The 26,072-nt window shown below is 38.7% G+C and overlaps 1 protein-coding gene across 2 annotated transcripts in view; it reads right to left on the bottom strand.

Moving 5' to 3' along the window:
• BBOF1 (basal body orientation factor 1) overlaps window positions 1-26,072 on the bottom strand; it is a 48,632-nt gene that overhangs the window by 6,055 nt on the left and 16,505 nt on the right. For both annotated transcript variants that reach the window (XM_049899046.1, XM_049899047.1), the window contains exons 5-11: window positions 22,754-22,834; window positions 19,882-19,952; window positions 18,933-19,077; window positions 17,392-17,885; window positions 13,229-13,330; window positions 2,180-2,254; window positions 1,721-1,835 (exon numbers count right to left, since the gene is read on the bottom strand). In XM_049899046.1, coding sequence (XP_049755003.1) covers window positions 1,721-1,835; window positions 2,180-2,254; window positions 13,229-13,330; window positions 17,392-17,885; window positions 18,933-19,077; window positions 19,882-19,952; window positions 22,754-22,834 — 1,083 coding nt within the window. The remainder of the gene's footprint in view (window positions 1-1,720; window positions 1,836-2,179; window positions 2,255-13,228; window positions 13,331-17,391; window positions 17,886-18,932; window positions 19,078-19,881; window positions 19,953-22,753; window positions 22,835-26,072) is intronic.

Here is a 26,072-nt window from a genome sequence, read left to right as displayed (position 1 = left end):
GACTTTAGGCTTATTACTGCTACTTGCTGGATAGGATATCAGAATCTTTAATCATCAAAAACCAAACCCATTGCCATCAAGTTGATTCCGCCTCACAGTGACCCTATAGAACAAAGTAGAACTGCCTCACAGGGTTTCCTAGGAGCGGCTGGTGGATTTGAAGTGCTGACTTTTTTGGTTAGCAGCTGAGCTCTTCACCACTGCACCACCAGGGCTCCTTAATCATCAAAGGTGACTGAAATTTTAATAAACTACACTTAAGACCCTATTGGGTTTCTTTTTTTTTTTTTTTTGTCTTCCTTTTTTTTTTTAGGTGAGGCAATAGAAATTTATATTTTGAGGATAGACTGCCCCTTGTTTTATCTCTGTCATAGCTGGCAACTGGTAGTGATATTTAATCCAGTCCAACAGCTACAGGCTGGGTTGAATAAAAGGTCATATTGTCTAAATTCCAGATGGAATTAAATGTAATCACAGAGGCTCCTAAGCCTTCCTTACATCTAAGGGAAATCACCTTTTAAAAAATACTAATCACAATTATGTTGCTTTAATTGAAATAAATTTGCTTACTCACCTGGGCAGCTACTTGCTGCTCAGAAGAGTTTCTTAGATGGAAAAAAAAAAAATCTGTACATTTATGGCCATTGCTAATAAATTCAGTATTTTATTTCCTTTTTGCTCTGATGTCGCCTCATTTCTCCGATTCTACATTGTGCTGATTACAAATAAAAAATTACAAATGAAACCGTCTTAAAGAAAAAACCTGGTTGGTTTGTTTTTTAATGATGCCATACTTCCTTATAAGGCCTTTGTCCCCTACTGACTCAGACTTCCCACCTCTGTCCAAAGCGAAGGGGTTCAAGGTCATTAAAAATAAAGAACCATCACTAACGGACAACAATCAAAGCCTCCACCAGACTGAATCCAGCACTACTAGATGGTGCCCAGCTACCACCACCTACTGCTCTAACTGGGACCACAATAGAGGGTCCCGGTCAGAGCTGGAGAAAAATGTAGAACAAAATTCTAACTCAGAAAAGAGACCAGACTTACTGGTCTGACAGAGACTAGACAAACCCTGAGAGTATGACCCCGAACACCCTTATAGCTCATTAATGAAGTCACTCCTGAGGTTCACCCTTCAGCCAAAGATTAGACAGTCCCATAAAACAAAATGAGACTAAATGGGCACATCAGCCCATGGGCAAGGACAAGAAGGCAGGAGGGGACAGGAAAGCTGGTAATGGGGAACCCAAGGTTGAGAACGGGAGAGTTGTCATGTTGTGGGGTTGGCAAGCAATGTCACAAAACAGTATGTGTAAAAAAAAAAAAAAAAAATTTTTTTTTTTACTTGTTTAATGAGAAAAAAGTTTGTTCTGTAAACCTTCAGCTAAAGTACAATTTTTAAAAAATCCATGAACATGACTGTAGAATATGAAAATAGAAAAGTTTATTCTTACATATTCATATTCATTTGACTACGCTGCTTATTTCAAAAAGCAATCTATAGGTTTTCCACACTAAAGAAGGCACAAATAAGCACTTTGATTAAATATGCCTTTCTTTACTGTGGATATTGTTATAAAAATTTCCATGAGCTCATAATAGCGCTATTGCTCATTTCACTGATCCCAGAAAGCTCCTAGCCAGTAGAGAACTGTGAGTTTGCAAGAGGCTGCACAGGTCACAGTTACATGTATTTGTTTGTAACACTCCTTACCACGTCAGGGTTTTGTGATGCCTTCTGAATACTGGGTGGTACCAGTTCACCAGCAGAGTCTGAGACTGGGACTTGCTGGGTGATGAAGATTTGATCTTGAAGCTTATTTTCATCCCTGCAATAAAGTAACAGACAAGTCAACAACTATACATACATCCGATATGCTTCAGGACAATTGTGTGCTGTTGAGTTGATTGCAACTCATAGCCATCTTAGAGGGTAGAGTAGAACTGCCCCATAGGGTTTCCTAGGCTGTAATCTTTACAGAATCAGATTGCCAGGCCTTTTCTCCTGCGGAACTGCTGGTGGGTTTCAACTACTGACTTTTCAGTTAGCAGTCAAGTGCTTAACCATTGAGGCTCCAGGACTCTTTCACCCAACTCTAGCAGAGAAAAGACGCTTGCCCACAAGAACCAATGTGACTAGGCTCATGTTCATTGCTTTGGCAAGAGATCTTACCCAAATTCTTTTGTTTCTCCGTTGTCAGGAACTACATAGTCTGGAACTGGAGGCCTAGAACTCTGGCTGTATTTCCTGTGGTGGGGAAAAGTCAACAAACATAATGAGACATTGTCTCCTCCTGCCAGTTCAACTACATTTTCATAGCGCTAAATGAAATGCTTCAGTCGGATAACGTTATTTTTAAAAATGAGCTTTTACACACACATAACCAAAAAATCCAAACCCATTACCAACAAGTTGATTCTGATTCAGCCACCCTATAGGACAGACTAGAACTGCCCCACAGGGTTTCCGAGTCTGTAATCTTTTTTTTTTTTTTTTTGTACTTTAGATGAAGGTTTACAGAAAAATTAACTTCTTGTTAAACAGTATACGTATTGTTTTGTGACACTGGTTACCAACACTGCCACATGTCAACACTCTCCCTCCTTGACCTTGGGTTCCCTATTACCAGGTTTCCTGTGGCCTCCTGCGTTCTAGTCCTTGCCCCTGGACTGATGTGCCCCTTCAGTTTTGTTTTGTTTTATGGGCCTATCTAATCTTTGGTGGAAAGGTGAACCTCAGGAGTGACTTCATTACTGAGCTAAAAGGATGTCCAGGGGCCATACTCTTGAGGTTTCTCCAGCCTCTGTCAGTCCAATAAGTCTGGTCTTTTTTTGGTGAGTTAGAATTTTGTTCTATATTTTTCTCTAGTTCCATCCAGGATCCTCCACTCTGATCTCTGTCAGAACAGTCAGTGGTGGCAGCCAGGCGCCATCCAGCTATACTGGACTGGTGAAGGCTGTGGTAGTTGTGGTCCACTAGTCCTTTGGATCAATCCTTCCATATCTTTAGTTTTCTTAATTCTCACTTGCTCCTGACAGGGTGAGACCAGTGGAGTATTTTAAATGGTTGCTCACAAGCTTTTAAGACCCCAGGTGCTACTCACCAAAGTAGAATGTAGAACATTTTCTACATAAACTATGTTATACCAATTGAGCTAGATATTCCCCGAGACCATGGTCCCCACAGCCCTCAGCCCAGTAATTTGATCCCTCAGGGAGTCTGGATGTATCTATGGAGCTTACATGACCTTGCAAGGCTGTAATCTTTTATGGATGCAGACTGCCACATCTTTCTCCCATGGAGCAGCTGGTGGGTTTGAACCACCAACCTTTTGGTTAGTAGCTGGGCACTAAACCTCTATGCTACCAGGGCTCTATTACACACATATAAAACCAAAAAAAAAAAACCTGTTGCCATTGAGTCAATTCTGACTCATAGCGACCCCATAGGACAGAGTAGAACTGCCCCATGGGTTGCCAAGAAGCAGCTGGTGGATTGGAACTGCCAACCTCTGGGTTAGCAGCTGAGCTCTTAACCACTGCACCATCAGGGTTCCTTACACACACATAGAGGAAGTAAAATGTTAAGCAAGTTAATATAAATTTATATTCTCTTGAAGTTGAAACATGTTGAACTTAAAAGACATTTGTGGAAATGATGCTGATGATGATACTCATATAACAGCCATAAGTGGTGAAGAGCAGGTTGAACCAGGGTACTGACCAAAAACATGGCCAGAAAAGCCCCCTTCCCACAAAAAGAGCCTTGGAACACAGAAAGGTTACCCAATGGAGACAGGCCCACTATGAAAATTTCTCCTTACATGTACTTTGAAAAGTCTGGGTTTAAGAACAGGAAATAAACATCACTAATGCAATATTCTAATTTGAAAGTGAGCTTAATACAGTTACACAAAGTATAGTAGGCTGACGTGCCAACAGATACACACACCCCACACCTAAAACTTGTCCTAACTTAGGTGCATATGAAAGCAATATAAACTTTTTCAAATGCTGGTTATATCAATTAGTCTAATGGTGATACAGGGTCGCTATGAGTCGGGATCGACTTGATGGCAAAGGGTTTGGTTTTGGTTTTAATGGTGATACATGAAAAAAATGTACCTTATGTACTAATAGTGCCTGAATTACAGCCAGAGTGCTTGCTGATGTGCTGAAGAGTCCAGCTTATTGGTTATATACTAAACAAATAACTTCTTTTATAAGGATCAGCACAAAGCTGGTTCCTATGAGGCAGAGGTTAAAGATGTGTTATGAGTCACAAACGCCATGGCCAGAAGGCCCATTTTAAGTAACTCATTGCACCACATACCCCTTAGTCACAAAGGAAAAATATTATACCGTTGGATTCACAATCATACCCAATCAACTGCGGACTCTTATTTCTGAATTAATCCACCCATCTTCATAGACCATTTATCACCTAACTCCTCCTCAGTGTGGTTTGAGCTTTCCCAAACTTCATCTCACCTTCATCTCAACACTCTACCCTCCTATTCCTATCTTCTTATTTTTCCTCATTCAACCCTGGCATATATGAGATTGCAACAGTCTTAGACATCGTTTTATTGGGGTGAGGTTCAAGTTCATTGCTTTGGTGTGAAAGATTTCACCCAAATTCCTGAATTTCTAGTGTTGAAAACAATATACAATGGAACTGGAGGCTTGGAAATTTGGCTATATTTCCTCAGGTAGGGAAAAGTCAATTCACAATGGGGCATTCGGTATATGTAGTCTGCCTTCTACTCCACCTCTTTACTAAAATCACTACTCGCCTGTCAGTTTGTCATACTGTGGTGGGATGTGTGTTGCTGTGATGCTGGAAGCTATACCACTGGTATTTCAAATACCAACAGGGTGACCCATGGTGAACAGGTTTCAGTGCAGCTTCCAAACTAAGACAGACTAGGAATAAGGATTCAGCAGTCTACTTCTAAGAAAAAAAAAATTAGCCATTGAAAACCTCCTGAATAGCAATGAAACATTGTCTGATATAGTGCTGGAAGATGAACCCCTCAGGTTCGAACGTACTCAAAATGCAACTGAGAAAGAGCTGCCTCCTCAAAGTAGAGTTGACTTTTACGTGGAAGGAGTAAAGCTTTCGAGACCTTCATTTGCTGATGTGGCATGACTCCAAATGAGAAGAAACAGCTGCAAACATCCATTAGTGCTTAGAATGTGGAATGTATGAAGTATGAATCTAGGAAAATTAGAAGTCATCAAAAATCAAAAGAAACATATAATGATCGATATCCTAGGCGTCAGTGAGCTGAAATGGACTGGTACGATCATGTGGTCTACTATGCTTGGAATGACAAATTGAAGAGGAATGGCATCCCATTCAACATCAAAAAGAACATCTCAAGATCCATCCTGAAGTGCAACGCTGTGAGTGATTGGATAATACCCACGTGCCTACAAGGAACACAAGTTAGTATGATGATTATACAAATTCGTGCACCAAAAAAGGTGGCAAAGATGAAGAAACTGAGGATTTTTACCAACGTCTGCAGTCTGGAATTTATCAAACATGCAATCAAGATGCACTGATAATTACTGGTGATTGGAATGTGAAAGTTGGAAATGAACAAGGCCTGGTAGTTGAAAAATATGGCCTTGGTGATAGAAACAATGCTGGAGACTGTGTGACAGAACTTTGTAAGACCAACAACATGTTCACTGGAAATACCCTTTTTCAACAACATAAATGGCGACTATACACATGGACCTTGCTGGATGGAATACACAGGAATCAATTAGACAACATCTGGGGAAAGGGATGAGGGAGATGCTCAACAACATCAGTCAGAACAAGGCTAGGGGCCAACCGTGGAACAGAACATCAATTGCTCATATGCAAGTTCAAGTCAAAGCTGAAGAAAATCAAAACAAGTACATGAGAGCCAAAGTATAACCTTGAGTATATCCCACCTGAATTTAGAGACCATCTCAGGAATAAATTTGATGCACTAAATGCCAATGACCAAAGACCAGACGAGTTGTGGAATGACATCAAGGACATCATATATGAAAAAAGCAAGAGGTCATTAAAAAAGACAGGGAAGAAAAGACCAAAATGGATGTCAGAAGAAACTCTGAAACTTGCTCTTGAACATAGAGTAACTAAAACAAATAGCAGAAATGATGAAGGAAAAGAGTTGGACAGAAGATTTCAAAAGGCAGTTCAAAAAGACAAAGTGAAGTATTATAATGAAATGTGCAAAGACTTGGAATTAGAAAACCAAAAGGGAAGATCAGGCTCGACATTTCTCAAACAGAAAACTTAAAAAAATCAAAGGCTTGAGTTGCAATGTTGAAGGATTCTATGTGCAAAATATTGAATGACGCAGGAAGCGTCAAAAGATGATGAAAGGTCAATTGGTCTCAACCCACCTGGAGCAAAGGAGAAAGAAGAACACCAAAGACACAATGTAATTATGAGCCCAAGAGACAGAAAGGGCCACAAAACTCAGAGACTACATCAGCCTGAGACCAGAAGAACTAGATGGTGCCTGGCTACAACCGATGACTGCCCTGACAGAGAACACAACAGAGAATCCCTGATGGAGCTGGAGCGCAGTGGGATGCACAACTCAAATTCCCATAAAAAGACCAGACTTAAAAGGTCTGACTGAAGCCCCCAGAGGTCATGGTCCCCAGGCCTTTTGTTAGCCCAAGACTGGAACCATTCCCAAAGCCAACTCTTCAGACAGGGATTGGACTGGACTATAAAGACAGAAAATGATACTGGTGAGGACTGAGCTTCTTGGCTCAAGACACATGAGACTATGTGGGAAGCTCCTGTCTGGACGGGAGATGAGAAGGCAGCAAGGGACAGAAGCTGGCTGAATGGACAGGGGAATACAGGGTGGAGAGAAAGAGTGTGCTGTCTCATTAGGGGGAGGGCAACTTAGGAATATATAGCAAGGTGTATATAAATTTTTGTATGAGAGACTGACTTGTAAAGTTACACTTAAAGCACAATAAAAATTAAAAAAAATAAGATGGAAAGAGTACAAATGAGTCACTTACCAAAAAGAATTGGAGGACTTTTAGCTATTTCATGAGGTACCATATGATCAACAGCCAATGGTATTGAAGGAAGAAGTTCAAGCTGCAGTGACTGCACTGGCGAAAATCCAGGCTCCAGGAATTGACAGAATACCAACTGAGACGTTTCAACAAATGGCTGCAACGCCAGAAGCGCTCAATCGTCTATCCCAAGAAATCTGGAAGACAGCTACCTGGCCAACTGACTGGAAGAGATCCACATTCGTGACCATTCCAAACAAAGGTGATCCAACAGAATGAGGAAATTATCGAACAATATCATTTATATCACACACAAGTAAAATTTTGTTGAAGATCATTCAAAAATGGCTGCAGAGGTACATCAAAAGGGAACTGCAAGAAATTCAAGCTGGATTCAGAAGAGTTTGTGGAACAAGGGATATCATTGCCGATGTCAGATGGATCTTGGCTGAAAGCAGAGAATATCAGAAAGATGTTTATCTGTATTTTACTGACTACGAAAAGGCAGTAGGCTGTATGGATCATAACAAATTATAGATAACATTGTGAAGAATGTGAATTCCAGAATGCTCAATCGTGCTCATGCAGAACCTATACACAGACCAAGAGACAGTCTTTCAAACAGAACAAAGGGGCACTAAAACCAAAAACCAAACCAAACCCAGTGCCATCAAGTCGATTCCGACTCATAGCAACCCTATAGGACAGAGTAGAACTGCCCGATAGAGTTTCCAAGGAGCGCCTGGCGGATTCGAACTGCTGAACTCTTGGTTAGCAGCCGTAGCACTTAACCACCATGCCACCAGGGTTCCCAAGGGGATCCCGCATGGTTTAAAATCAGGAAAGGCGTACATCAGGGTTGTATCCTTTCACCATACTTACTCAATCTGTATGCTTAGCAAATAATCTGTGAAGCTGGACTATACGAAGAATGAAACATCAGGACAAGAATAATTAACAAACTTCGATATTCGGATGACACAACCTTGTTTGCTGAAAGTGAAGAGGACGTGAAGAACTTACTGATGAAGATCAAAGACTATAGCCTTCAGTATGCGCTACACCTCAACATAAAGAAAACAAAAATCCTCACAACTGAACCAATAAGCAACATCATGATAGACAGAGAAAATACTGAATTTTTCAAGGATTTCATTTTACTTGGATCTACAATCAATGCCCATGGAAGCAGCAGTCAAGACATCAAAAAACATATTGCATTGGGAAAATCTGCTGCAAAATGCCTTTTTAAAGTGTTAAAAAGCAAAGATGTCACTTTGAGTACTAAGGTGTGTCTGACCCAAGCCATGGTATTTTCAGGTGCCTTATATGTGTGCGAAAGCTGTACAATGAATAAGGAAAATCAAAGAATTGATGCCTTTGAATAACAGTGTTAGTGAAGAATATTGAAGATACCATGGACTGCCAGAATGAATAAGTCTGCCTTGGCAACAGTACAGCCAGAGTGCTCCTCGGAAGCGAAGATTCCAAGACTTCTCTCACGTACTTTTTGGACATGTTATCAGGATGGACCACTCCCTGGAGAAAGACATCATGCTTGGTAAGGCAGATGGTCAGTGAAAAAGAGGAAAATCCTCGACGAGATGGATTGACACAATGCCTGCAACAACGGGCTCATAGCAATGATTGTGAGGATGGTGCGGAACCGGTAGGCAGTGTTTCATACTGCTGTACATAGGATCATTCCCACTTTTGCCTAAACTCCTTACCGCTGCATGCCCAGAGTAGTGTAGCAACCTCTGCTGGTCCCCAATTCTATTTCTGTCCCTCCCCAATCCATCATGCATGTTACTGTGTTAGGTTAAGGTTAGCTCTGAGAACACTGGCCTGTGAACCTTTTTAGTGCAGGGATTATGGATTATTCGTGTTTATATTCCTCCAAGGCAGAGAAAAAAGTACATATTCTAGAACCTACAGTAGCATAAATTCAAGCTTTTCTGCATGCTAAGGTTCATCATCCTGGGTTTTTTCATCATTTAATCTATAGATTAAACCTTATTTCTAATTACTCTCTGGCATACGCCCAATTTCACCAAGCCAGTTTTCTGTCAGTGTTCCCTAAACATCCACATCCATTCCTACTTTTTGGGCTTTTGCTTATGCTGTCTACTAAGCCTCTTGTCTGGTGTGCTCTCTCCCCTCTCTCTACTATTCCATTATTATTCAAGGCACCCTGCAGAGTCACATTCCTTCAGGAAAGTCTTCCTTGACTACCGTAGCCCATTGCCATATTGTCTGAACTCCAATTATACTTTTTTGTGCCACCTAATTTTTGCCTTCTTGTGTTTGGTTTTGTTTGGCCAAATACAATCTAAACTATTTGTTTCAGCCATTTGAGATCAAGGGCAATGTCTATTAATTCTTTTGAATTGACACGGAGCCAACCATACAATAAGCAATCAAGAAGTGCTTTATTTTAGCCACTTTACTATTCAATACCAGGGTTATAAAAAAAATAGCCACTAACATATAGTGGAGAAGGAGAGTGGAATCAATCATTAAAAGGAATTTGGAATATCTGTGGATTTCTATTTTCCTTTCTAGGTTTCTATCTTGGTATTACAAACTCCCTTAACTAAGTTGTTGTTGTTGTTAGGTGCCATCGAGTCAGTTCTGACTCATAGCTACCCTATGCATAACAGAATGAAACACTGCCCGCTCCTGCGCCATCCTCACAATCATTGCTATGCATGAGCCCACTGTTGCAGCCACCATGTCAATGTATCTTGTTGAGGGTCTTCCTCTTTTTCACTGGCCCTCTACTTTACCAAGCATGATGTCCTTCTCCAGGGACTGATCCCTCCTGATAACATGTTAAAATACGTGAGACGTAATCTCACCATCCTGGCTTCCAAGGAGCATTCTGGTTGTACTTCTTCCAAGACAGTGTTATTTGTTCCTTTGGCAGTCCACAGTATATTCAATATTCTTCGTCAATACCACAATTCAAAGGTATCAATTCTTCTTCAGCCTTCCTTATTCATAGGCCAGCTTTTGCATAGGTATGAGGCAACTGAAAACACCACGGCTTGGGTCAGGAGCACCTTAGTCTTCAAGGTGACATCTTTGCTTTTCAACACTTTAAAGTCATCTTTTACAGATTTTCCCATGCAACGCATCATTTGATTTCTTGACTGCCGCTTTCATGGGTGTTGATTGTAGAGCCAAGTAAAATGAAATCCTTGACTACCACACTCTTTTCTCTGTTTATCATGATGTTGCTTATTGGTCCAGTTGCGAGGATTTGTTTTCTTTATGTTGAGGTGTAATCCATGCTGAAGGCTGTGGTCTTTGATCTTCATCAGTAAATGTTTTAAGATCTCTTCGCTTTCAGCAAGCAAGGTTGTGTCACCTGCATAAAGCAGGTTGTTAATGAGTCTTCCTCCAATTCTGATGCCCCATTATTCTTCATGTAGTCCAGATTCTCAGATTATTTGCTCAGCATACAGATTGAATAGGTATGGTGAAAGGACACAATCCTGACACACACCCTTCCTGACTTTAAACCATGTAGTATCCCCTTGTTCTGTTCAAACGGCCTAATCTATGTACAGGTTCCTCGTAAGCACAATGAAGTATTCTGGAATTCCCATTCTTTAAAATGTTATCCATAATTCGTTATGATCCACACAGTCGAATGCCTTGGCATAGTCAATAAAACACAGGTAAACATCTTTCTGATATTCTCTGCTTTTAGCCAAGATCCATCTAACATCAGCAATGATACCCGTGCTTCCACATCCTCTTCCAAATTCGGCTTGAATTTCTGGTAGTTCCCTGTTGACATATTGCTACAGCCACTTTTGAATGATCTTCAGCAAAATTTTACTTGCCTATGATATTGCTTGATAATTTCCACATTCAGCTGGATCACCTTTCTTGGGACTAGGTATAAATATGGATCTTTTCCAGCCTGGTAGCTGTCTTCCAAATTTCTTGGCATAGACAAGTGAGCACTTCATGTTGCATCTGTTTGCTGAAACATCTCAGTTGGTATTCTGTCAATTCTTGTGGCCTTGTTTCTTGCCAGTATCTTCACTGAAGTTTCAACTTCTTCCTCTAGTACCATCGGTTCCTGATCATATGCTGCCTCCTAAAATGGCTAAATGTCGATCAATTCTTTTTGGTATAGTGACTCTATGTATTCCTTTCATTTTCTTTGGATGCTCCCTGCATCACTTAATAATTTCCCCATAGAATCCTTCAGTATTGCAACTCAAGGCTTGAATTTTTTTCTTCAGTTCTTTTGGCTTCAGAAATGCTGAGCACCTTCTTCCCTTTTGGTTTTCTATCTCCAGCTCTTTGCACATGTCATCATCGTAATACTTTACTTTGTCTTCTTGAGCTGCCCTTTAAAATCTTCTGTTCAACTCTTTTACTTCATCATTTTTTCCTTTTGCTTTTTTTAGCTACTCGACATTCAAGAGCAAGTTTCACAGTATCTTCTGACATCCATTTAGGTCTTTTCTTTCTCTCCTGTCTTTTTAATGACCTCTTCCTTTCTTCATGTATGATGTCCTTGCACAATGTGTCTGGTCTTTGGTCATTAGTGTTCAATGCATCAAGTCTATTCTTGAGATGGTCTCTAAATTGAGATGGGATATACTCAAGGTTGTACTTTGGCTCTTGTGGGCTTGTTCTAATTTTCTTCAGCTTCAACTTGACCTTATATATGAGCAGTTGATGGTCTGTTCCAGTCAGCCCTTAGCCTTGTTCTGACTGATGATATTGAATTTTTCCATCATCTCTTTCCACAGATGTAGTCAATTTGATTCCTGTGTATATCATCTGGTGAGGTCCATGTGTACAGTTACCGTTAATATTGATCAGAAAAGGTATTTGCAATGAAGAAGTCATTGGTCTTGCAAAATTCTATCACACAATCTCTGGCATTGCTTCTATCACCAAGGCCATATTTTCCAACTACTAATCCTTCGTTTCCAACTTTCGTACTCCAATCACCAGTAATTTCAATGCATTCTGACTGCACGTTCAATCAATTTCAGACTGCAGAAGCTGGTAAAAATCTTCAATTTCCTCACCTTTGGCTTTAGTGGTTGGTGCAGAAATTTCAATAAGTCATATTAACTGGTCTTCCCTGTAGACGTGTAATATTATCCTATCACTGACAGCATTGTACTTCAGGATAGATCTTGAAATGTTCTTTTTGATGATGAATGCAATGCCATTCAAGTTGTCATTTCTGCCATAGTAGACCACATAATTGTCTAGTTCAAAATGGCCAATACCAGTCCCAGCTCACTAATACCTAGGATATTGGTGTTTATGGGTTCTATTTCATTTCTGAAGGTTTTCAATTTCCTAGATTCATGCTTTGTACATTCCACGTTCCAATTATTAATGGATGTTTGCAGCTGTTTCTTCTCATTTTGAGTTGTGCCACATCAGCAAATGAGGGTCCTGAAAGCTTGAGTCCATTCACATCACTAAGGCCGACTCTACTTTGAGGAGGAAGCTCTTCCCCAGTCGTATTTTGAGTGCCTTCCAATCTGAGGGGTCATCTTCCGGCACTGTATCAGACAAAGTTCTGCTGCTATTCACAAGGTTTTCACTGGCTCATTCTTTTCAGAAGTAGACCACCGGGTTTTTCTTCCTAGTCTGTCTTAGTCTGGAAGGTCAGCTGAAACCTCTCTGCCATGGGTGACCCTGCTGGTACTTGAATACCAGCAGCACAGCTTACAGCATCACAGCAAACGTGCAAGCCCCCACAGTACGATAAACTGACAGACGCTGTCAGTTTTGCGTGTTGCTTGACTAAAAGTCAATTTAAAAATTATTTACTTACCTTTGTGGAGCAATAAAATCTGAACAACTGTTATGCTTCTCTTAAATTGCCACTCATTCAGGTGAGCAATGTTGTAACTTTTCAACAACCATTACCTTAAACATCCACAATTAATCTCTTCCCTCTCTCCCTTTAATTACAATTCATCTTTCATTTCCCTATTCGTTTATTCAATTTATCTTCCATTCTTTATCTCTCGGAGTTGCTGTGGCTAAGCAGTGGGACCCTTGTATTTTTCTGGCTCTTTCCCATTCCTTGAATTCCAAATGAGAATAAGCTCATTGTTCTTATACGGTTGCTAGGTTTGATAACAAGTTGGTATTTCATTGTAAAAATAGTTACCTAGGAACAAAACCATTCATTTTTGCGAAGAGCAATCTCAAGACTTTTTCCTTCTGCTCCCAGGTCAAATTTCCAATATCCACATTTCCTTGAATATTTGTCCTGAAGAATTTCAAAGATAAAAAATGAAGAAGAAAAATATGGTCAAAGCAACCTTCTTTTTTAAAAAAATGAAAATATGTAAACATGAGAAAAGTCCCATACCAGAACTGATTATTATGGGGCTTGCTATGTAATGACAACAAAGCAACACGTGTCCATTATAAAATCATAGAGTTAAAAACGATATCAATATGCTAGCCAATTTGAAATGTTATTTACTCACTAAGATGAAAATGTCAAAAAGTATAATATGGGAAAATATTTGTGTTCAAATATTAAGGAAATAAGCAAAACACAAAACTGTAGTGTAACATATATTCAGGCATACACACAAAGGAAACACGAAAAAAAAAACAGTTGTTTGGTGAGATTTTGGTACGTGTTTTCCTTTTAACATTTCTTTTTGTATTTTAATATTTCATTACGAAAACAGAGTTAAAAAACGTAAACTTAGAAAATAACATATAACTTCACTACTCTTTTTTCTTACCTCCAAATAAGGCTGCAACTAAGCTTTCCAGGCATGTCTTTATCTATACTATAACTTTCCCATAGAATTCAGTCTACTTGCTATTTACAAAAGCTGGATGACCTGTACAAAGGGTATTGATGTTTTATATCGCAAGAAATATTTTTGAATATAGGTCAATTGTTTTTTTTTTTTTAATTTAGGCTTTGCTTTATGTTCACCATATACCTCCACTGTCCTCCCCCCATCTGCCTCTTAAGCAGATACTGTAACATTTTAACCACCAGTTCTACACTGTTGAATAGGGAAAGTAGCAGGTGTAGGTAGAGGCAATAGGTCATTGAGGTTAAGGTGGTAACCTGCCCAGTAGCACGAAGAGTCTAGTTTCTGCATTAACAGCATGAGGAATCACTTTAACTTCCTCTGAAAACTTACGCCCCTTAATATGTTGTTGTTAGGTGCCATCAACTTGGTTCTGATTCATAGCGACCCTACGTACAACAGAATGAAACACTGCCCAGTCCTGCATCATCCTCACAACTGTTACTCTGTTTGAGCCCATTGTTGCAGCCACTATGTCAATCCATCTAGTTAAGGGTCTTCTGTTTTGCTGACCCCACTTTACCGAGCATGAAGGCCCTCTCCAGGGACTGGTCCCCCCTAATAACACGCCCAGTACCTAAGATGAAGTTTCACCATCCTCCCTTCTAAGGAGCATTCTGGCTGTACTTCTTCCAAGAAAGATTTGTTCATTCTTCTGGCAATTCATGGTATATTCAATATTCTTCACTAACACCATAATTCAAAGGCATCAATTCTTCCTTGGTCTTCCTTAGTCATTGTCCAGTTTTTGCATGCATATAAGTTGATTGAAAAATACCATGGCTTGAGTCAGACACACCTTAGTCCTCCCTCAAAGTGACTCCTTTGCTTCTAAACACTTCAAAGCTCTTTCACAGCAGATTTGCCAATCCAAAACATCATTTTATTTCTTGACTGCTGCTTCCATGGGCACTGATTGTGGATCCAAGTAAAATGAAATCCTTGACAACATCAATATTTTCTCTGTTTATCATGATGTTATGTTGCTTACTGGTCCAGTTGTGAGGTGTTTTATTTTCTTTAGGTTGAGGTGCAGCCCATACTGAAGGCTGTAGTCTTTGATCTTCATCAGTAAGTTCTTCAAGATCTCTTCAATTTTAGCAAACAAGGTTGTGTCATCTGCTTATCATAGGTTATTAATTATTCTTCTCTAATCTCAATGCTGCATTCTTCTTTATATAGTTCAGTTTCTCAGATTAATTGCTCAGCATACAGGCTGAATAAGTATAGTGAAAGGATACAATCCTGATGCACATCCTTCCTAATTTTAAACCATACAGTATCCCCTCGTTCTGTTCAAAAGACTGCCTCTTGGTCTATGTACAGGTTCCACATGAGCACAGTTAAGTACTCTGGAATTCCCATTCTTCTCAATGTCATCCATAATTTGCTGGGATCCACACAGTCAGATGCCTTGGCATAGTCAATAAAACACAGGTAAAGATCTTTTTCGTGTTCTCTGCTTTCAGCCAAGATCCATCTGACATCAGCAATGATATCCCTCATTCCACGTTCTCTTCTGAATCTGGCTTGAATTTCTTGCAGCTCCCTGTGGATGTACTGCTGCAACTGTTTTTGAATTATCTTCAACAAAATTTTACTTGCATGTGATATTAATGATATTGTTCAATAATTTCCACCTTTCTTTGGAATGGTCATGAATATGGATCTCTTCCAGTCAGCTGGCCAGGCGGCTGTCTTCCAAATTTCTTGGCACAGACAAATGAGCACTTCCAACATCGTATCCATTTATTGAAATATCTCAATTAGTATTCCATCAATTCCCAGAGCCAGTGATTTTGGTCAGTGCCTTCAGTGTAGGTTGGACTTCTTCCTTCAAAACCATCAGTGCTTGATCATATGTTACTACCTCCTAAAATGGTTGAACGCTGACCAATTCTTTTTGGTACCATGGCTCTGTGTATTGCTTCCATCTTCTTTTGATGATTCCTGCATCAATCAATATTTTGCCCTTAGAATCCTTTAGTATTGCAGCTCAAGGCTTAAATTTTTCCTTCAGTTCTTTCAGCTTATAAAAGGTTGTTAGTGAGTCTTCCTCCAATCCTGATGCCCCGTTCTTCATATAGTCCAGCTTCTCGGATTATTTGCTTAGCACAGATTGACTAGATATGGTGAAAGGACACAACCCCAGCACACACCTTTCCTGACGTTAAACCATGCAGTATCCCCGTCTGTTCAAACAACTGCCTCTTGATCCATGTATAGATTCCTCATAAGCACAATTAAGTGTTCTGGAACTCCCATTCTCTGCAATGTTATCCATAATTTGTTATGATCCACACAGTTGAACGCCTTAGCATGGTCAATAAAACACAGGCAAACATCTTTCTGGTATTCTCTGCTTATATATGATACAGAGTCAACTTGTTTGACTTAATAAATGAAAAGAGGAAATTACAGTGAATCTCTTGGTAACAGAAGTGGCATCACAAACTTCTGGATAGAGTAAAGTAAAAAATTTATTGTATGGGGCATTTTTGAAGTATTATTTTTCAGAGGCTTTGAAAGGCCACTGAGCATGCCCAACTTTCCCAACAGCCATATAATTTAAAAGAATCTACAAGTTAGCCCATTAAAAAATAACTAAGCACTCTGAATAAGACGTTAAGTACATAATAGTGGAAGTACTTTTAAGTTTCTTGAGTTAGCGCCTTTGAAGAATCTAATTGCATTGGAATATAAAACAATATTTTTTCAAAATAATCTGCAAAATGCATTATAATTTAATTGAAGATTTATAGGGGGAAGAGTTCTGTAACAGACAAAAATACTAATAGATTTAATCATTGTATATACTCTGCAACTATCTCAAGTATGCTGCCACCTTTATCGTAGTGGCAGAAGATTTCTGGACAGTACTTTAGAAATTTGTGGGGACTTTTGGTTAATACAATGATGGAGGAGCACTATTGGCTGTCCTCCAACTCATGGAATAGTTCTGCACAACAAAGAACAATTACAGCTTAGGCATTATATTAATATTTTTAAATTATATGTTTAGTTAGAAATTACCTATAAATTTCATCTCAGGGTAATAAAGGAAACATTACAAAATATTTGTGAAGTGTGGTTATCAAAACATTTAACCTGAATCTAATTTACAGGAATTTCCAATCTCCAATTTATAGGAAAAAAAGATAAAGGGAGAGGTTAAACTATATTACGATGACATTACACAGGACAAATAATCTAGTCTTTAACAAGTCTCTTGTCATGAAAGGGGGTACCTCCCAAGAATACCTACTAAGCCCCATACACTATGCTGGGTGTCTGTCGACTTTGTGGAGCTACCATCCCAGCTCTGGATTGCTTAACTCCAGACATCAGCCAGCTCCTGTCCTCAAGTAACTTACTATGTAATCCACTCGACACTTGGATATTATCAAACTGAACTTGTCAGGGTTCTTATTTCTCTAAAATGCACAAAAATAGCAGCACAAAAAAGAAAATATTAAAGCATTATTAGTACCATTTCTCAGCCTCCATAAGATCCTGATTCACACTATTGGTGCTGTGCTCTCTGCCATCAAATGTTCGGATTTTGGGATATTCTGTTTTTCCTGCAAGTGCTGCTCTCATTTTTAAATTGAAAGCAGTTTGCGCTATCTGCTTATAATGCATTCTGCTAAATAGGATCTGTTGCTTCACTTGGTGTAGAGCATCCAAAAAGAATTCTTCCACCTCTGTTCTCTCATCCAGTATGTTCTTGGCCAGCTTCTTCACTCGCTTCATTTCCCTGTCCTTCAACTGAAGAAGATGCTGCAGCTTGTCAATTTCTACCTGACCCGCTTGATTCTCTATCATTGCCTGTTGTTGCAGTTTTAAAACTCCAGCTTCAAACTCCCTTGTCATACAAGTCAGGGCAGTCTCCAAGCTTACCACCTTTTTCTGAAGTGTTTGGATTTGTGATTTCTGCTGGTTAAGTTGCATAATTTTTTCCTTAACCAATAAGTCATTGATCTCCTAAAAATAGAATGATGAGAGAGGTGAAAGATTAGTTTTTTCTTTAATAATTCCAGAACTCAAAAGTTCCTGACTAACTTCTATTACTTTATGGGATTTGAGTTCGATGCCAGGTTGAGGTGATATTCTAGTATCTGTGTATAGAGGGCAAAAAATATACCAGGGTCCTTGTCTGGGCTAATAAAGGCAATCCACTGATTTTTTCTAATTAATAAACTTCCTTCCCTCTAAAATTCTGGAAGATTAAATATTTTGCATTATCAAAGGGTAATTCTAAAACCAGCAAGATTGTACGGTAAAACATTAATTTAACAACTATACACTGGAAAATGTGGCTATTCCAATATTCATTTTCTCCTTCCTCCTTAGTAATAAAACATCAATTTTATTCAGGAAGGCAATAAGCCCAACTGAAAGCCTACATTCCCTAGCCTCCCTTGGAGTCCGGCATAGCAATGTAACTAAGTTCTTGCCAATGAGATGCAAGTGGGAATGTGTATGGGACTTCCAGGAAGATCTCTAACAGGAGGGGCACCCTTTTTTCCTTCTTGATTCCTTCCTGCCATTTGAAATAGCAATTAGAGCTCCAGCAGCCATCCTGGACCACGAGGTGACTTTGAGCAGAGCAAAGTTAAGGAACTTGGGTGTCCTTTGACTTTGTGGAACTACCATTCCAGCTCTGGACTGCTTACCTCCAGACTTCCTCTAGGTGACAGAATAAACCCTTATGTGGTGAAGCTATGGTTATCACATCTATTATTCACAGATGAACCTATTTTTAATTGATTCAGGAACCAACTATAAGCAAAGCAAAACGAGTATTCTAAGGTACCAGAGGATGGGAGTGTTACATATACGTTTCTGGTATTTTCTGTATGATGTTAAGTCTAATGCTTCTAATAAGTCATTCAGCAATTAATCCTTTTTGGTAAGTAAGGTGAGTCATCCAGACAATGTCCTGTGTGTCATCACTGTAACTGATTCTTGATATCACCAACCCAATTCCTTAAAAAAAAAAAAAAAGAAACACAGTCTGAATGACAGAACCTTTTGATGTAAAAGGATACTATGAGTCTCTTGCAACCTCTGGGAGTTTTTTTGTAGATCATCAGCTTCCTTCAGATGGTATGCAAGAGCTTTCTGGAGATAAACATTCTCTTTAAAAACATTTCTTCCAGCATTATTCAGTTGCCTAAAACAGACAAACAGATATAAGATTCCAAAACACAGACCTAAGTTTTAGATATTACCAAACTAGAACAATGACTGCTTTACCCCTCAACATTAGTAACAATGGCCACCACTTACTTAACATATAATGGGTACTCAACAGTTAGGTGGGAATCTTGTGACTGAGTTCTCCTCAAAGGGAAAGTAAGAAGCGATGTGTTACTTCCAGTCTAAGGCTGGTAACAGAGGTGTGAGTTTTCCACACTCCCTGTTGAGCACATAAGCAGATGTGAAGAACCCCAAGACGGTGGAGGTGCAAGAAGGGAGCAGCCCAACTCCCTGAATCACTATTAGAGGACAGAGCTGAATGACCCACATTACATTGTTGCGTGAGCAATAAATAAGCTCCCAAATAACTTGAGATTTGGGAGTTTGTTAACACTATGCAGTTTGGTTACTTTCACTAATATACCTCTCATTACAACCCTGTAAGGTTGCTACTATTAACCCTATTTTTATGTGAAGAAATCTAATTTTTAAAAAGCTAACAAATCTTCCTGTGTTCAGTTAGTATGCAAGTTGAGAACCAGTTCAAAGCCTACATTTTTTACCACCATACCATTCTCCTATAGAAACAGTGGGGGCTGGAGGGGCGGGGAACACAAAGAGAAAGAAACCATGAGGGAGAGTAGACCAGAAATTTTGAAGAAAGCAAGGTAGGAGAGAAGGGAGCAGACGAGATGATACACACAATATAAGAAAGGTAAAAACAGCAGCACAGAGGTAAGAGATGCTATCCAAGAAAAAGGAGGCAGCAGTCTCTTACACAACAGCTTCATGGTGGGCTCTCTCTGCCAACATTATTATCTTCTTTTCAGCTTCTTGTTCTAGTCGATGCTAAGAAAGAAAACAGGCTGTTTAAATAGCTATATTTGTAACAACAAGTTTTACACATCAAAAATTTAAGTAATTAAGTAAAAAATGGCAGAGTAGGAAGCTCTAGAGGCTGGTCCCTCCACCAAAACGACGACTGAACTTGAAAGAGCAATTGGAAATAGCTATTTTGAAACTCTGGAACCTAATCAGACACTTAAACCATACAGGGGGGTACTTGATGATCTCAAACTCTTGAGAACCAAAGATAAAGAGAGAATCCTAAAAGAGAGAAGTGAATTGTCACATACAAGGGACCCTCAAGAAGATTAAGTGCCAATTTCTCCTCAGAAACTCTAGGCCAGAAGGCAGTAGAATGTCATATTTAAAGTGCTGAAAGAAAACTGTCTACCAAGAATTCTATATCCAGCAAAACTGTCCTTCGAAAAAATGAGGGTGAAATTAAGATATTCCCAGATAAACAAAAGATGAATGAGTTTGATATAACCAGACCTGTCCTACAAGAAATGCTAAACGGAGTCCTTCAGACAGAACAGAAAGCACCCTAAATAGCACCTCGAAGCTATAAAAAAAAAAAAAAAAAAAAGCTATACAAAGGGAAAAAAAAGCTCTCAGGTAAAGGTAATTTCATAGGCAATACTAAAGGTCAGTTTTATGGTATTTTTGAGCATATATTATTTATTGGAGCCTATATTATTTAAAACAATAAATGAATAAAAAAGAATTATAAATTTATTGTGCTAATAATGTATAAATAAATATTTTGTGCTAAAAACAAAGTGGGGGGGGAACAGTATAGGGATAGAGTTTTTTAAATGTTATTAAAGTTAAATTGGTATCGATTTAAACTAGGTTGTTGTAATATTAGGATGTTACATGTAATCCCCCATGGTAACCATGAGAAAAAGTACAAAAACAATATATACAAAAGGAAAAAAGAAGGGAATCAAAATGGCTAACTACAAAAAATTAAACACAGAGGAAGGCAGTACTGGAGGAGAAGAGGGACAAAAAAATATAAGACACACAAAAAGCAAATAGCAAAATGGCAGAATTAAGTCCTGCCTAATGAGTTTTTTTTGGGTTAATGATTAAACTCCCCAATCAAAAGGAAATAACAAACAGCAGAATGGGTGAAGAAAAAAAAAAAGATCCATCTATATGCCATCTACAAGAGACACACTTGAGACACAAATAGGTTGAAGGTGAAAGGATGGAAAAAAAAATTCCATGTAATAGTAACCAAAAGAGAACTGTAGGCTATATGAATATCAGACTAAATAGACTTTAAGTCAAAATCTGTTACAAGAGAGTATTATGCAATGACCAAAGGGACAATTCAGCAGGGAGATATAGCAAATATATGCACCTAATATCAATGTTCCGAAATACATGAAGCAAACATTGACAATAATGGCTGGAGACTTCAATACACTACTTTCAAAAATGAACAGAACATCTAGACAGAAGATCAATAGGGAATTAGTAGATTTGAACAGCAGTATAAACTAACTAGACCCTAACAGACATGCATAGAACCCTTCACCCAACATCAGCACAATACACATTCTTCTCCAGTGCACATGGATCATTGTCCAGGATAGACCATGTGCTAGATTACAAAACAAGTCTCAATAAATTTAAAAAGACTGAAATCATACAAAGCATCTTCTCTGACTACAATGGAATGAAACTAGAAATAAGTAACAGAAGGAAAACTGGAAATCATGCAAATGTGTTGAAATTAAACAACAAATAGGTCAAAGAAGAAATCTAAAGGGAAATCAGAAGATACACATAAATGAAAATGCAAGAATAACATATCAAAACTTATAGGACACAGTAAAGGCAGTGCTTAGAAGGAAATTTATAGCCTACATTAAAAAGGAAGATCTCAAATCAATAACCTAACTTTACACCTTGAGCAATGAGAAAAAGAAGAGCAAACTAAACCAAAAGCTACCAGAAGGAAATAACAAAGAGCAAAAGAAATAAATTTGTGAATAGCAAAACATAGAGAATCAGCAAAACCAGAAACTGATTCTTTGAAAAGATCAATAAAATTGACAAACCTTTAGCTAGACTGACAAACAAAAAAAGGAAATGGAAATAATTAAAATCAGAAATTAAAGTGGGAATATTACTGCTGACCCTACAAAAATAAAAGCAGTTATAAAAGAATACTATGAACAATTGTATACCAACAAATCAGATAACCTAGACAAAATGGACGAATTCCTAGAAACATATAAACTACCTATTTCTTTTGATTCAAAAAGAAACAGAAAATCTCAACAGATGCATAACAAGTGAAGAGATTGAATAAGAAATCAAAAACTTTCCAACAAAGACAAATCTAGGACCAGATGGATTCACTGGGGAAGTCTACCAACCATTTAAAGAATTAACACCAATTCTCCTCAAACTTTCCCAAATATAGGAAAGGAGGGAAAACTTTTTATGAGGTCTCTGTGTTCCACAGAACACAATCTATGAGGCCAGCATTAGCTTTATACCAAAGCCAGACAAGGACACCATTAAGAAAACTACAAAAACATGATTACAAACTCTTTGTAAAATGACAACCCCTCTAGATGATTTTCATAATTTCTGAAAAGGAGGAGAACATTGAGATCTTTAGAAGAGAAAGTTTTGTTTACCCTGTTTTTATTCAGCCAGGATTTGGTAACAATCTTTAATCTTCCAATAAGATAACAAATGGAAGGTTGGTATGTCTCAAAACATATACACTTATATTTTTCTACCAAACAGAAGATTTCTTAATTAATCCTAATAGTATGTACCTTTTCCTCAAAAAACCTGCCTTCCAATCTTCTAAGAGTCTCCTGATGTTTCCGCTCTGTGTTCCTTAAATTCTCTTTTAGCTAAAATTAAAATAACAAACAAAAGATGGTCAATAAGAAATGGGGGTGATTGGGGTATACTTCCAGAATATTCACAATAAAGAAACATTTTCTCTTAGTCCTGAACATAAAGGAAAAATTCTGTCCCTGCCTCTAAGTACCAATTTTCCATAATCTTCAATAGATTTATAAGATCAGTATTAATTTGAATTTTTAGAAGTCTTTCATGAATAACAATTCTCAGAGCATTCAGACAAGTTGTTCTCACATTTTCCAAGTCTTTATTTAAAACGTGAAATTTCACAAAATCTTAAAATTTTAAAATTGAAAGGGACTTCAGGAGTCAGACTATACAATCATCGTCCTAATATGGGAACCCCTGTACTATCCCTATTATCATTAGACATTAGAAATATCACTAACTTGAATCTCATTAATTCCCCTGGATGTACTTTAATGGTTCTCAATTTTAGAAAGCTCTTCCTAATATGAATCTAAAAAACATCTCACTATGACTCCCATGGATGGATCCTACTTTAGCTTCCTAAAACCATATAGAATAAAAGAGACATAAAATACTTCTAAGCAAAAAAAATGAGTTTATTTAAAGCTGTGGTCCTACAATTCATATTGAAGGCTGCAGTCTTTGATCTTCATCAGTAAGTGCTTCAAGTCCTCTTCACTTTCAGCAAGCAAGGTTGTGTCATTTGCATATCCCAGTTATTAATGAATCTCCCTCCAATTCTATGCCACATTCTTCTTCACCTAGTCCAGCTTCTTGGCTTATTTGTTCAGCATACAGACTGAATAAGCATGGTGAAAGGATACAATCCTGATGCACACTGTCTTAGTCATCTAGTGCTGCTGTAACAGAAATACCACAAGTGGATGGCTTTAACAAAGAGAAATTTATTCTCTCACAGTCTAGTAGGTTACAAATCCAAATTCAGGGTTTCAGCTCCAGGAGAAGGTTTTCTCTGTCGGCTCTGGAGAAAAATTCCTTGTCCTCAATCCTCTCCTGGCCGAGGACCTTCTCAGGCACAGGGACCCCAGTTCCAAAGGACGCACTCTGCTCTCAGTGGGTGCTGCTTTCTTAGTGCTGTGAGGTCCCCAACTCTCTCCTCGCTCCCCTTTCCATTTTTCTCTTGAGAGATAAAAGGTGGTGCAGGCCACACCCCAGGGAAAACTCCCTTTACCTTGGATCAGGGATGTGACCTGGGTAAGGGTGGTGTTACAATCCCACCCTAATCCTCTTTAACATAAAATTACAATCACAAAATGGAGGACAACCACAGAATACTGGGAATCATGGCCTAGCCAAGTTGATACATACATTTTTGAGGGGACATAATCCAATCCATGACACACACCTTCCCTGATTTTAAACCATGCAGTATCCCCTTGTTCTGTTTGAACAACTGCCTCTTGGTCTACGTACAGGATCCTCATGAGTACAATTAAGTATTCCAAAATTCCCATTCTTCCCAATGTTATCCATAATTTGTTATGATCCATACAGTCAAATGCTTTTGCATAGTCAACAAAACACAGGTAAAGATCTTTCTGGTATTCTCTGCTTTCCCCTGTCCCATGTCCTCTTCTGAATCTGTCTTGAATTTCTGGCAGTTCCCTGCTGGTATACTGCTGCAACCATTTTTGAATTATCTTCAGCAAAATTTTGAGTGTGATATAATGATATTGTTCAATAATTTCCACATTCTGTTGGATCACCTTTCCTTGGAATGGCACAAATATGGATCTCTTCCAGTTGATAATTCAGCCTTCAGTACGGATTACACTTCAGCATAAAGAAAATAAAATACTTCACAACTGGACCAATAAGCAACATCATATAGATGCAGAAAATACTGAAGTTGTCAAGGATTTCATTTTACTTGGATTCACAATCAATGCCAATGGAAGCAGGAGTCAAGAAATCAAATGATGTTTTGCACTGGGCAAATCTGCTGCAAAACACCTCTTTAAAGCGTTAAAAAGCAAAGATGTCACTTTGAGGACTATGGTGTGCCTGGTCCAAGCTATGGTGTTTTCAATCACCTCATCTGCACGTGAAAGCTGGACAATGAATAAGAAAGAGGGTAGAAGAATCAACGCCTTTGAATTATGGTGTTAGCAAAGAATATTGAATATACCATGGACTGCCAGAAAAACAAAAAAATCTCTCTTGGAAGAAGTACAGCCAGAGTGCTACTTGGAAGCAAGGATGGTGAGACTTTGTCTCACGTACTTTGGACATATTATCAGGAGGGAACCAGTTCTTAGAAAAGGACATCATGTTTAGTAAGGTAGAGGTCAGCGAAAAAGATGAAGACCCTTGACAGTGGCTCCAACAATGGGCTCAAAAGTAACAACGATCATGAGGATGGCACAGGACTGAGCTATGTTTCATTCTGTTGTAGACAGGGTCGCTTTGAGTCGGAACTGACTCAACAGCACCTAATAACGAGGGTCCTATAGTTTATATTTACCGGCAAGAATGAATCAGATTAAAATAGGCATGTTGTTGTTGTTAGGTGCCATCAAGTCGGTTCCAACTCACAGCCACCCCATGCACAACAGACCAAAACACTGCCCGGTCCTTCACCATCCTTACAATTGCTGTTATGCTTGAGCCCACTGTTGTAGCCACTGCGTCAATTCATCTCGTTGAGGGTCTTCCTCTTTTCCGCTGACCCTGTACTTTACCAGGCATGATGCCCTTCTCTGGGGACTGATCCCTCCTGACAACATGTCCAAAGTATGTAAGATGCAGTCTCGCCATCCTTGCTTCTAAGGAGCATTCTGGTTGTACCTCTTCCAAAACAGATTTGTTTGTTCTTTCGGCAGTCCATGGTATATTCAATATTCTTTGCCAACGCTACAATTCAAAGGTGTCAATTCTTCTTCGGTCTTCCTTATTCATTGTTCAGCTTTCACATACATATGATGCAATTGAAAATATTCATGCCATTAAAAAGGCAGTAAAAAAGGGCTTTCCCATCAGACAGACCAGAGTTCAAGTGCTGGCTCTCTTACTTGCCAGCTGTTTGACTCTGGGCAAGAAAGTCACTTAACTTCTTTAAGTCTCAGGTTTCTGTGTATAAAAGGCAGATAATAGTAGTACCTATCTCACAGGGGTGTGGTGAGGACTAAGTAACAAATAATACACATAAAGTACTTAACACAATAACCATTTTATATTAAAAAAATTTTTCTTTTATATAGAGGTTAATTATTTTGTCTAATGTTGCCTTCACTT

The sequence above is a fragment of the Elephas maximus genome, chromosome 10, assembly GCF_024166365.1.
Source record: "Elephas maximus indicus isolate mEleMax1 chromosome 10, mEleMax1 primary haplotype, whole genome shotgun sequence".
NCBI classification, from domain to species: Eukaryota; Metazoa; Chordata; class Mammalia; order Proboscidea; family Elephantidae; genus Elephas; species Elephas maximus.
This window is presented reverse-complemented; position numbering and strand designations above follow the sequence as displayed.